Here is a 12,444-nt window from a genome sequence, read left to right as displayed (position 1 = left end):
TCTTCCCAGCACACCGAAGAAGACTTCAAGGGAAGGTTCAAAGCTCGACCAGAACTGGAAGAACTGTTGGCCAGGATGAACTAGCTCCCTGTAGACCCTTTCATACCAGCACTGGTGATACTGAGTGCTAAGGAGAAGACCTTCCAGGGTGGTCAGAGTTAAGCAGGAGACCGCGGGTCTTAGATATCACAAGTACCTATTCTCACAGTCAGGGATGCACCTCCTCTGTGTGGTATGGCTCTGCTTGCCATTTGTCAACCACTTTCCTTTAAGCTAACCCCAGGTATCCTCCATCTAATAAAAATCTACTACAAAATCAGCCCACCGTGTGCGGTATCTTTAACTAAGGGATTCTGTTTTCTCTTTGCGTGGTGCTTTAGCATAAAAGCATTCTGTCCATCAGTATTTCCCCAATTGGAATGAATTTATCCTTTAAAGTAATCTGGCATGGAGTCCTTTAGTGAAGCAGAGGATCATAACATATGTAAGCACCCTATGGATAGAAGTCATAGGGAGGGACATTTTGGGTTTGTATATGAAAAAAAACTAGATAGAATTAGGGTCTGACCATAACCCTAAGTGTAAAAAGTGCTTTATGGGGTAGTGAATGACTTGCCATAAATATTCAGGCAGATGTTACGTAACTGCTAAATAGGGTTGCCAGGAATGAGTTTAAGGAGAGAACTGAAGGATCCTCTTGGTCAGGGGTCAGCAGACTACTGCCCATGAGCCAAATCTCACCTAGCCCATTTTGTAAATAACATAAAGGTTTTTTGGAACACAGCCATGCTCTTGTTTGCTTGTATATTGCCTATGGCTGTTTTTATGCATCAGAATCACCTGGAGGGCTTTTTAAAACAGTTTGCTGGGCTTCACCCTCTAGATTTTCTTATTTAGTAGGTCTGGAGTGAGATCCTAGAATTTGCATTTCTTACAAGTTTCCAGGTTATGCAGATGCTCCCGGTCCAGGGTCGCCTCTTTGAGAACCAGTGGTCTAGGTGATCCCTCATGTTCTTCCTATTCTGAGCATTAAAACATTTTTGTGCGTAATAACTATCGTTTATTGAGCTAGACCCTGTGCTTGGTGCTATATTAGTGCTAATTCTCAGAATAGTCTTTCAGGATGTGTATGAGTGTGCATGTGAATGGGTGTCTCTGCGTAAAACTGTGTGTGTATGTGCACAAGAGTATCTGAGTGTGTGTATGTATATGAGTGTGAGTTTATCTTACATTTATTGACCCCTGTTGTGCTATGTGTTTTATATGAATTATCCTTGAGGATGGTGGTATTATCATCTCAGTTTTAGAGAGAGAGAAACTGAGGTTTGAAGAGATGAAGTGACTTCCTAGTGTCAAACAGCTAGTAAGCGGCAGACCTCTTTTCCCTGCCACCCCACTGCTCCTCTGGGGTACCCCCACAAAGAGGTCTGTGGGCACTCAGAGCATTCTCAGCATTGGATGTACTTTTCTGAAACCCAGCAGCTTCAGTCCTGAAGTTATTCTCATTTCTCTACCTTGATCTTCAAAGGCAACATGAGGAAACTCCAATTTCCTCCCAAGGTGCAGCACTAAGGGAGGGCTGTCAAGGTGGCAAGTGCCCTCGATTAGGGTCTGAGCATTCAAATTGAAGGACTTCCAACTGAACCCCACTGGGCGTGTAGGTAGAATTTTCCCTGTGAGGACTGATGTTTTGGTTGTAGAACTGCATATCCCTAGGTGTCTTTTAAAAAAAAAAAATAGGGAAGATAAAAGAGCAGCAGCTAATATGTGAATGTAAACCTTGGGAATGTATAGCAACATAGAAAGGCAAATAAACACATACATAGAAGCCCATGTTAAAAAAAAAAAACCCATTGCCCTCAAGTCGATTCCAACTCATGGTGACCCTACAGGACAGAGTAGAATGGCCCCACAGAGTTTCCAAGGAGTGCCTGTTGGATTCAGACTGCCAACCTTTTGGTTAGCAGCCGTAGCACTTAACCACTATGCCACCACACATATAGACGTATGTATATAAATATCTACATATATATACCTATATCTCTCTCCCTCTCTCCCGTATCACATAGACAATGGGCAATGTCACATGGACTCCATTTAGGAGGAAACAGCAGTCTTTAATAATTGCCCAGTTTAGGAAGTTATCAATATTGGAAGCAAGACTTAAGATTTCATAAATTCCCAAGATACTAGATATTAGAGCTAAAGGACCTTAGGAGTCAGCCAGCCTGACCCTCTTTTGTAGTGAGTGCAGGCTAGGGGCCCAGAGAGATCAGTGCTTTGCCCAAGGTTACAGGGTGCATCATTGGCAGGAGCAGGACCAGATTTCTTGATTCCCAATCCACCCCTTTCCATTACATCACTGAGGGATGAGTCAGGTTTACCCCTTAAACCGGAGGCAGCTGGATTCTGTCACCCTGGAGCTCCTGTGTCACTGACCTAGTTGATTTATCCTCTCACCAGAGTCAAAGGGCTTTTGTTGCTCATGATGAGTCTGCCCTGAGACAAAGGAAATTGCTTTTAATGTCTTATCCCGGCAAGAGGGATGGGAGATATTCTCACTGCTGGAACCTTAAGGCTACAAAACAATTATGAACTCCTTTTGACTCTCTAGAATGAGCCCCAGAGGGAAAAGGACTTTCCTAGGATCACATGGCAGTGAAATCAAATGGAACACTAGTCTCCTGGCTCCAGGTTGAAAATACCTCCTCTTCCCTCACTGAGGCAGCCTATTATAAGAAAAACAGGCAGACAAACCTGGCTTATGCCTGGTTTCTATATTTGTTAGTTTTGAGGCCTCTGGAAAATTATTTTAACCTCACCGAACCTCAGTTTTCTGATCTGTAAAATGGGGGTAATCCTTTTTTAGGGGTTTGTGATGGTTAAGGTTGTGTGTCAACTTGACTGGGCCATAATTCTCAGTGGTTTGGCAGTTATGATGTAGTTTGGCAGCTATGTAACGATGTAATCACTTCCATAATGAGATCTGATATAATGTAAATCACCTCTATGATGAGATCTGATATAATGTAATCACTTCTAAGATAAGAATTGCTATGAGCAGCCAATCAGTTGAAAGGGAATTTCCTTGGAAGTGTGGCCTGCATTCAAATATGTAGACTTTCTGGGAAAGCTCTCTGGCTTTTGCTCACTCTGGATCCTCATCTGACATCTGGTTCTTAGGACTTAAGCTAGCAGCTTACCTGCCGATCTTGGGATTCATCAGCCTCCACAGCCTGCGAGCAAGTAACCTGCCATCTTACCTGCCAATCTTGGGATTCATTGGTCTCCGCAGCCTGTGAGCCAGAGGCCTGCTGTCTGACCTGCCTATCTTGGGTTCGCAGCCCCTGCAGCTACCTGAGTTAGGAGAAACCTCCAGCCAGACCCACAGACTTGAGATTTTCCAGCCTCTAGTACTGTGTGAGCCATTTCTTTGATATAAATCTCTCTCTCTTCTCCCTATTTGTATAAGCTTCACTGGTTTTACTTCTCTAGAGAACCCAGCCTAAGTCAGGGTTTAAGATGGAGATAAAATATATAACGGACTAGCAAGTGGTCAGTAAATGTTAGATCCCTTCCATTCTAAAGTTCTTCAGCATACTTTTTTAAAGTTTTTTTTTTCATTTAAATACAGCTTAATCAGTTTTGAAAATGCATTCATCCGTATGACCCACACATCTATCAAGATAAAGAACATTTTCATGACCCCAGAAACTTCGTTCATGTTCTTTCCAGACGCAACCATCAATCTCACTGCTATTACCATTGATTCGTTTTGCCTATTCTAGCACTACATATAAAGGGAATACCATACAGTATGTACTCTTTTGAGTCTGACTTCATTCATTCAGTTTAATGTTTTTGAGATTTATCCATGTTGTTGCATGTATCAGTAGTCCATTCCTCCAGCATACATTTAGTTTTGAATGCCCCAGTTAGGGTTGAACTATGCCTAGTATTGCCATGAAAATATGAGGGATAGGCCAGGAGAAAAGACAGGGAAGGTCAATGGATTGGGAATCAGGGTAGCTGGATTCTAGTCTTGGCTCTGCCAATACATGACCTTTGGGATAATCTATTTTAGTTTTCATTTTACAGATGAGCTAACAGGCCTAGGGACTGGAAGAGACTTGTCCAAGGTCACCCAGTTAGCCAGCAGCAGAGCCAGGGTTAGCTCTAGGTCACTCAATTCCTGGCTCAGTGCATTTTTGAAATAGATTTTTATGAAGATCAATAACTTTCAAGAAGGACAAACTGCCTTGGTCAGATGTGTAGTTTTCCTAGTTAAGTCCGGCAGATTCATGTTTTTGTCCCTTTCCTCTGACTTAAGGATGTCTTGTTCCTCCACCATGAAAGCCTGGAAATGGCCAGCTGTGGATTCTAAAAGGGTATGTTATAACCCTGAAGAAAGAGATGGAATCTGGGTATTTCAGCAATGCTCAGAGACTCCTGGTCCCCCTTTCTAGGGTGTAAAGTGTACCTTAGGAAGGAAAGCTTTCTGAGTGTGCATTCGGCATGTCTGGAACTAAACTTGGAAAGGCACTGCAGACAGAGGCGGCCAATGTGTCTTGTGCTGTTTAATCTGAATTTGCTCTGTGTTGTTTTTGTCTTAAAATGACTGATTCCCCTGGAGAATCTAAAATGATTCAATTAACTCTTACAGTCCCCTAGAATAATTTTCATTCTCTGACATTTCAGATTTGGGGAATCAGTTTACCATTTAGATAGAATACGCAGGCTCTGAAAGGTACCTGGGTTCTGAAGAATGAAAACTCTTCAAAAGCTGTAGCTGTTAGCTGCTGTTGAGTAGGCCCCTCACTCGTGGCAACCTCATGCACCAGAAAGAAATGCTGCCCATTCCTACACCATCCCCATGATAAGTTGCGGGTCAAATCCTTATGATCCACAGGATTTTCACTGGCTGATTTCCAGAAGTAGATTGCCAGGCCTTTCTTCCCTTCAAAAGATAGCTGCTAGAGAAAGATAGCTGCAGAGAAGGAAAGAATCCCTCCCACTTCCTCTACCTGCTTTAAGTCCCTGACAGAGCTGAGCAGGGAGCTCCAGAGTCCTCTGCAGAGGGAGAGTGTAAGGTTTCAATCTGGGCTGGCTCCAGTTCCCTTTGTCTTAATTTCTAAAGTCAGCAGCCCAAGGACTCAGTCTGGCAGCTTTACCTGAGGGGGAAGTAGAAGGAGTATCTTCTTACTCATCTAGTAAAACACATTGCAGTGCACCTTTGTACTGAACACAAGGCAAAGTCCCCAGCCAAGGACTTTGCAGGGAAGAGCCAAATCATGAGGCTGCCTTAGGCCTAGCCAAGAGGGGCACCTAGCCAAGAGGGCTCTCCATTCATCCCTGGCACCAAGCCTATCTGCAGAGATGACCCAAAGCTGCCAGAGGTTAGGTGTAGATTGTATAGACAGGCATGGGCCACTTTAAACTCCAGCCCCATGGCTCTAGGCTGCAGAGCTGAAACAAACAAACAAAAATACTGATATAGATCATTGTGGGCAACTTGCACTTATTAATTTCCTTTTTGAAAAAGTAAAGCAATATTACATAGTAAATGTGCCTACTTACCGTTAAATGCAGTATTAGGCACTTGATGCCTGTGAAAGAACACTGGGCAGAGGAGCGCACAGGGTTCGGAATGAGGTATACTTGGAGTGTGATTCCCATTTGACTCTTATTCCTCTAAAAAGAAGTGTTATGAGGATTAGATGAGATAAAGTAATGCTGGACAGTGACTGTCACACAATAATAGTGATGATGATGATGAACAGTTAACAGTCACTGAATGCTTATTATGTGCCATAAAAAAATTCTCAACAACCCTATGGGCAAGGCACTATAACTCGAACAGCTGACCTTTGGGTTAGCAGCCTGAGATGCTGAGTAACTTGCCGAAAGACACATAGCTAGTAAGTGGTATAGCTGGGATTTTAAATCAGTGTATCGGAGGGATTGAGAGCAGATTCTGAACTAGACTGCCTGGGTTAAATGTTGAAAAAATATTAGTTGTAATAGTTCAATACATGGTAACAAATTTCATTAGCTGTGATTTAGAGATTATCCCCATTTACTTGAGGAAACAGGCTTAGGTGGCGTCAGAGGCCCCTTTGCCTAATGCAATGTGTCTCGTTACCTAGTTCTGCTGTAACAGAAGTACAAGTAGGTGTCTTTAAGAACAGAAATTCATTTTCTCACAGTTCAGGAGGCTAGAAGTCTGAATTCAGGGTGTCACTCTAGGGTGACGTCCTTCCTTGTCTAATTTCAGCTTCTAGTAGCTACCAGCAACCCTTGGTGTTCTGGGCTTGTAGATGCATCTGTCTCCATCGCCTGATTTCCTCTTCCTTGTGTGTCTGTGTTTACTCTGCCATTTCTGTAACTCAGAAGTGATTTAGGTTTAGAAGGTCGGCATTCCCTGGAATCCCTATGGGGCAGCTCTACTCTGTCCTGTAGGATTGTTATGAGTCTGAATCAACCCAACAGCAACAGTTTTTGACCTAAGTGATATAACAAAGAAAACCCTATTTCCAGAAAGGATCATATCCACAGGTATAGGGGCCAGGACTTCAATACATAGTTTTTGGAGGGGCCACAATTCAATCCATAACAAAGGGCATTCCTTCACGCACCTAGGGTTAGCTTGCTTGAATCCTCCGAAACTGGCTCCCTCCATTTAACTGCTGTGGAAGCCATTCTTCCTGCTAAGGGTGTCCTTCCATCCTTCCTCTTTGCTAGTACCCCGCCCCATGACTTATTATTTCTACTTTATTTACACAAAATAACACATCGATACATTCCTGTTGGAAAAAAAATTAACATATAATCAAATATCCACATTGATAGAAATTTACATCGTAATAATTTACTCACCATCATAAACAATGCTGCAATGAACTCCAACCCCATGGCTCTGGGCTGCAGAGCTGAGAGACTAAAGAAAAACATATCACTGTGGGCAACTTGCACTCATTAATTTCCTTTTTGAAATTGGACATATATCTTATAAAAATATATTTAAGATTTCTGAAAGAGGAATTACTGTTTAAATATCAAAAATGTATAGATCCCACCAATGCTGCTCTCTAAAAGCTGTTAATTTATGATCCTTCGATAGTGTGTGTGCCTGTTTCATCCCATACCTACCAATTCTCCACCAAAAAGCCATTGCTATTGGGTCGATTCTGACTCATAGTGACCCTATAGAACAGAGTAGAACTGCTTAATATGGTTTCCTAGGCTATAACCTTTATGGGGAGCTCTGGTGGCACAGTGGTTAAGAACTTGGCTGCCAACTCAAAGGTCAGCAGTTCAAGTCCACCAGCTGTTTCTTGGAAACCCTGTGGGGCAGTTCTACTTTGTCCTATAGGATTGCTGTGAGTTGGAATTGACTCAAAGGCAACAGGTTTAATCTTTATAGAAGCAGATTGCCACATCCTTCTCCCATGGAGTGAACCACTGACCTTTCGGTTAGCAGCTGAGTGCTTAACCACTGTACCATCAACAGCTCCTCCACCAATACTGGTCATTATAAATACTTTTAATTTTTGTCAATAGTTGTTAGCTGCCAAGTCGATTCAGATCAGTCATGGCAACCCATGTGTGTCACAGTAGAACTGTGCTTTATAAGGTTTTCAAGGCTGTGAATTTTTGGATGTAGATCATCAGGCCTGTCTTCTGAAGAGCCTCTGGGTGGGTTCTAACTGCCAACACTTTGGCTAGTAGTCAAGGGCTTAACCGTTTGCACTGCCCACGGTACAATCAGCTAATAATTCTTTGTTTTTAAAATCTGCATCTCTCTGAATATCAGTGAGTGGAACATATTTTCCTATATTTTGGGGCATATTTAACTTTGTTCACTTTTCTATTGGGCTGTTTGCTTTTTCTTACTGATTTCTAGGTACTTTCTATTTACTTTGGATGGTAATCTTGTATTATATGTTACAAATAGGTAATGTCTACTTCATCTCTAAAAGTTCAACTCAACTAACTCCTTTTCTTCTGAGACCCTTGCTGACTGCTTCTGTCACTCTGCTTGCTCCCTGTGATGACCCAGAGCACTGAACACATGACCACACGAAGATGCATCTTTTCATATGTGTGTGTGTATACACAAACACACACACACACACCTGGTCATCCTATATCCTATTAAACTGTTGAAACAGAATTTTATGGTTTTTTAAACTGCCTCTCCTCATATCTTCTCTTTTGTCTTTGCCTTTTCCCCAAATACTAATACAAGGGCTCAAAGATTTAAAGCCTACCATACTTCATTATTTCTAGTCGACAGCACTGGGTTTATACTTCATTTGGAGCCCTGGTGGCATAGCAGCTTAAGAGCCTGGCTGCTAACCAAAAAATTGGTAGTTCCAATCCACCAGCCATTCCTTGGAAACTCTACGGGGCAGTTCTCTATCCTATAGGGTTGCTATGAGTTGGAATCGACTTGACGGCATCAGGTTTTTTTTTATACTTCAATTGGACTTCTAATACTCAAGAAATGTTTATTATTGTTGATAATGTGAGCATACGGCCCCCTCTGCAGTCCAGCTTCTATGGCAGTGGTCACAGCACCCACCCCCCATGCCGTACAGGGCTAGGCAGGAAGTAAGAGAATGTACAGTAACCCCGTGAAAGAAAAATGAAAAGAGATGGCAATTGTTATGAGTTGGTGAAAACAACCCCCTAAAAGGAGGCCTTATAATTCAGCTTCAGCAAATTATTATGAAGTGGGAATACAAACTCTAGGTTGACAGATTTTCCATTCTGTAAATCGCTGAAAATCTGTATTTTAATGTTAAATAAAATTTTTAAATGTTAGGCCAACGTTGTATCTGTTGGGTTTAGAGTGCACTGAAGTCAGAGTCTGGATCGGGTTAATTTAACTGAGTATGGCAGATACCAGTCACTCAGTGTTTGTTGAATAAAAAGTTTCCCCATTTGCTTTCTTCCTCTCATTACAGTGAAACATCCAGAACAACAGATGAAAGATAAAGGCACTTGTATCACTGCCATGAATTCGCTGTTCCAGAGTTGTTTTATTTCTCCTTCTCTTAAACTAGATTCTAAACATGAAAGGCAAAGATCATGTTATTCATCACATCAGTTTCCAACACAATGCCTGGCATATGGGAAGGTCTCAGAAATACCTGCTGTTATTGAACAAATGACTGAATAAATGAAGACCTGATCAAGCAACCAATTTAACTTTAGATTGTGAATTTTACTTTTAAAATTAAAATGTTCACGTTATCAGTTTAGTACTTGGCGCACTGACCCAAGATGTGGGGTAGGGGGTATCCTTAACCCAACTTCTTGTTTTACATGACGAAATAGGTGGAATAATATAGGTGAGGCTGTGTGGAATCTGACCATGAAAACACGACAGCTCTTTATGGCAGTCATGTCCATACCCATGGTTGTCTGACTCTCAACCCAATCCCAAAGACTAAGCCCAAATTTTACACCTTCTGGTCCGCACTTTTACTGTTTAGGATTTCTTCCTCCCATGATCTCTCTGGGTGTGGGTTTCTGCAGGGCCCTTGGTTTCTGCAGGGCTGTCCTCTGGGAATAGGTGGGTTGGGGTCTCAGCGGTGGGCACTGGCTTGCTCTTTCTTCCTCTGCAGCTCCTCCCGCCGCCTTGCCTGCTGTTCACTCATGCAGTTTTTGAAGGCCTGCACCTGTGGCTGGCATTGCCGCCAATCCTGGTGCTGGGCCATGCACTCCTGCACAGCATAGTGAGAAGCAGCACAGCCAGAGCGGGAGATCAGCTGGTCCAGCGGGTCTTCTTCCTCATCCTCCTCCTTCACCTGTCGGGCCCAAGTATGGCCTTGAGGGACTCTGGTTGACATCTTGGGGAGTCTCTAGAACATCAAGACAGGCATGGTTAGACCAAACCCAAAACCGTATAGGATGTGGTAATATATGACGTTCCTCTATTATAAACAGCACTGACCAAATGGCACTATTACAACCTGTTTATGTATCTGTCTTCCCCAGGAGACTGTAACTTCTTTGAGGACAGATACTGGGCCTGATTTGCCTTGGTATCCCCAGCACTGCCCAGCACTAGGCCTGGCAGAGAGCAGGCCTGCAAAATGGTTTGAACTGAACTGAATGAAATAAAGTGTCCGAGAAGGCTTAACACAGCAAATGGCACTACGTAAACTCAATGGATTCTGCTAATAAAATTTGAGTTAGATAAAATGTCACCTTTTTGGAGACACCATCTCTGATCCACCCCAAAAGAAAATATCTTTTTTTCTCCTATAGGCCTTATTCTTTAGCTAGAGAAAAGAGTTTAGCACTTGAGAGAGTACCCAAATGTGGGTCGAGTCTGACACATGGGAGGAATGGAGAGTTCAGTATGCCTGTACCATAGAACAGGCGGGGGCTAGGGTGAAAAATGCATCTGTGAGAGTACTTTGTCAACTATACAAAAACCTGAGGTGTATTTGCCCAGACTGTCTTCCCAAGACCATTTACTTCAGTGCATGCAGCAGAAGGTAGCATACAGCACACAGAAGGAACTTAAAGTTTTGAAGAGAGATGACCTTAGCCTTGGCACAAATTTCACACGGAGGGCTGGCTATAGAAAAGCTAAAACAACTGCTTGATGCCTTTCCTGTGTGTCTCATTCATTCATCAAATGATCATTGAGTACCAATCATGGACCAGGTACTACGCTAGAGCTGAGGATACAGGAGTGACCAAGACAGAGGCAGTCCCCTGCCTTCTTGGAGTTTATAATCTAGGTAAGTAACCAGGCAGTTTACCATACAATGTGTCTTAGACACCTAAGACTGGGAACACAGAGGAGGGGTACCTAATCCATACAAGGGTAGGAATAGGCAGGAAAGACTTCCTGAAGGAAGTGATTTCTATGCTGAGGCTTAAAGGATAATGGAGTTAGCCAGACATGGGGAGGAAAAATATTCCCAGCCAAAGAAAGAGCAAGTCCAGGCTGGAGATTGGAGGCAGAGTTTAACACATGAGAAGACTGAAAGTTCAGTATTACTTCAGCATAGAGTACTGAGGAGACCAAGGCAACAAATGAAACTCAAGAGATGAAAAAGTGTGAGCATGACAAGACCATGATCATGTTAAGGAGTTCGACTTTTACCCTGAGGGGCAAAGAGGAAGTCATGAGAGGGATTTAAACACTGTATGGCCATACACAAAATTCTTTTGCTTTGGAAGGTAGTATAACCTAAGTGGATGGGGGGAAATGGGCACTGAAAACAGACTTAGGATGGAAATTTAGCTTTGTTACTGACTCATTGGGTGACCTTGGGCAAGTCGCTTAGTAATCTCTCTTGAAAAAGATAATATCTACCTCATGGGATTGTTGAAGCTAAACGAGAGAATGCATTTAAGGAGCCTGGCACTTTCGAAGAGTTCTATAAATGACAATTCCTATTACTGTTCATGTTTCTTCTTCCTAAATAGATTGTGAGCTCTTTAAAAGAGGTAAACTCTTACAGAAAGCATGGTAGAAAAGAAAGTATGCTGGGCCCCAAGCCTACAGATCTGAGTTCTAATCCTGATGTTATGCCTTACTATGCAAGCTTTTTAGTTTCTTCATTAATAATATTTAACTCACAGAATTAAAATGAGCATTAGTATGATAATGGGGGCAATGGTGGTTCAGTGGTAGAATTCTCCCCTTCCATGTGGGAGACCCGGTTGACTCCCGGCCAAAGAACCTCGAGTGCAACCACCATTCATATGTCAGTGGAGGCTTGCATGTTGCTATGATGTGAAACAAGTTTCAGGAGCGCTCCCAGACTACGAGGAACTAGGAAGAAAGGCCTAGCGATCTATAGCCAAATATCAGCCAGTGAAAACCTTATGATCACAAATGTCCGATTCTAGGGTCACCATGAGTCAGGTCAACTCCATGGCAGCTAAGGACAACTACAGCAATATGATAATGAGTGAAACATGGATGGGTTACAATTTGGAATTTGTAATTACTACTGGGCTCTTCCGCCATTACATCATCCACTACATCCCAGCTTCGGTGTTCCTAGATGAGACTAAAATGAGATCGGGCAGGTGGTCGGCAACTTGATCGTGGAGTCCGGCCTGGAGGAGAAATGCATGGGAGGGAATTGGAAAACGCTTAAGTCCGGGTGACCAGGTGACCTGAGCCTCCTCGCCAACTTTAAACAGAGGATGCATGCGCATGCGCGACAGCCGACTCCCCGGGGACCCCCACCACGCCTACCCACGCAAGGAGGCCGCACGCGGCGCTCACCAGACCAGCGGCAGAAGAGAACCCGAACGGGCCCTCCTGCGCAATGGCGTCAGTTTCGCAGCAGCGGCTCTAATGGCAGCTGGCGATCTTCAGTCTCCTACAGGAACCCGTCCCCGATATCGGGAGCGCGTGCGCGGGAGCGGAAGAGTGAAAGGACCCACCGCACATTTTCATTGGCG

General features: G+C 43.3%; 2 protein-coding genes across 5 annotated transcripts in view; one reads left to right on the top strand and one right to left on the bottom strand.

Moving 5' to 3' along the window:
• Positions 1-319, top strand: part of MRPL48 (mitochondrial ribosomal protein L48) — a 99,431-nt gene extending 99,112 nt beyond the window's left edge. The window contains exon 9 of the mRNA XM_049889852.1: positions 10-319. Coding sequence (XP_049745809.1) covers positions 10-84 — 75 coding nt within the window. The 3' untranslated portion in view covers positions 85-319. The remainder of the gene's footprint in view (positions 1-9) is intronic.
• An 86-nt stretch (positions 320-405) lies between these two features.
• Positions 406-12,427, bottom strand: LOC126078992 (cytochrome c oxidase assembly factor 4 homolog, mitochondrial). Of its 4 annotated transcripts, none has more exons than XM_049889859.1 (5): positions 12,266-12,427; positions 11,983-12,093; positions 9,474-9,869; positions 5,578-6,937; positions 406-5,466 (listed from the first exon to the last, which is right to left on the bottom strand). In XM_049889859.1, the coding sequence occupies exon 3, from the start codon at positions 9,855-9,857 to the stop codon at positions 9,594-9,596; it is 264 nt and encodes an 87-aa protein (XP_049745816.1). In that variant the 5' UTR covers positions 9,858-9,869; positions 11,983-12,093; positions 12,266-12,427; the 3' UTR covers positions 406-5,466; positions 5,578-6,937; positions 9,474-9,593. The 4 variants fall into 4 exon arrangements, with proteins under 4 accessions (XP_049745816.1, XP_049745817.1, XP_049745814.1 ...); XM_049889860.1 differs by having other exon boundaries at positions 12,005-12,093; XM_049889857.1 differs by lacking the exon at positions 11,983-12,093 and having other exon boundaries at positions 12,236-12,427.
• Between the last annotated feature and the right edge of the window lie 17 nt (positions 12,428-12,444).

This window comes from Elephas maximus, chromosome 7, assembly GCF_024166365.1.
Source record: "Elephas maximus indicus isolate mEleMax1 chromosome 7, mEleMax1 primary haplotype, whole genome shotgun sequence".
Taxonomy (NCBI): Eukaryota; Metazoa; Chordata; class Mammalia; order Proboscidea; family Elephantidae; genus Elephas; species Elephas maximus.
Note: the sequence above shows the minus strand (reverse complement) of the source record. Positions and strands in the feature narration are given on the sequence as shown.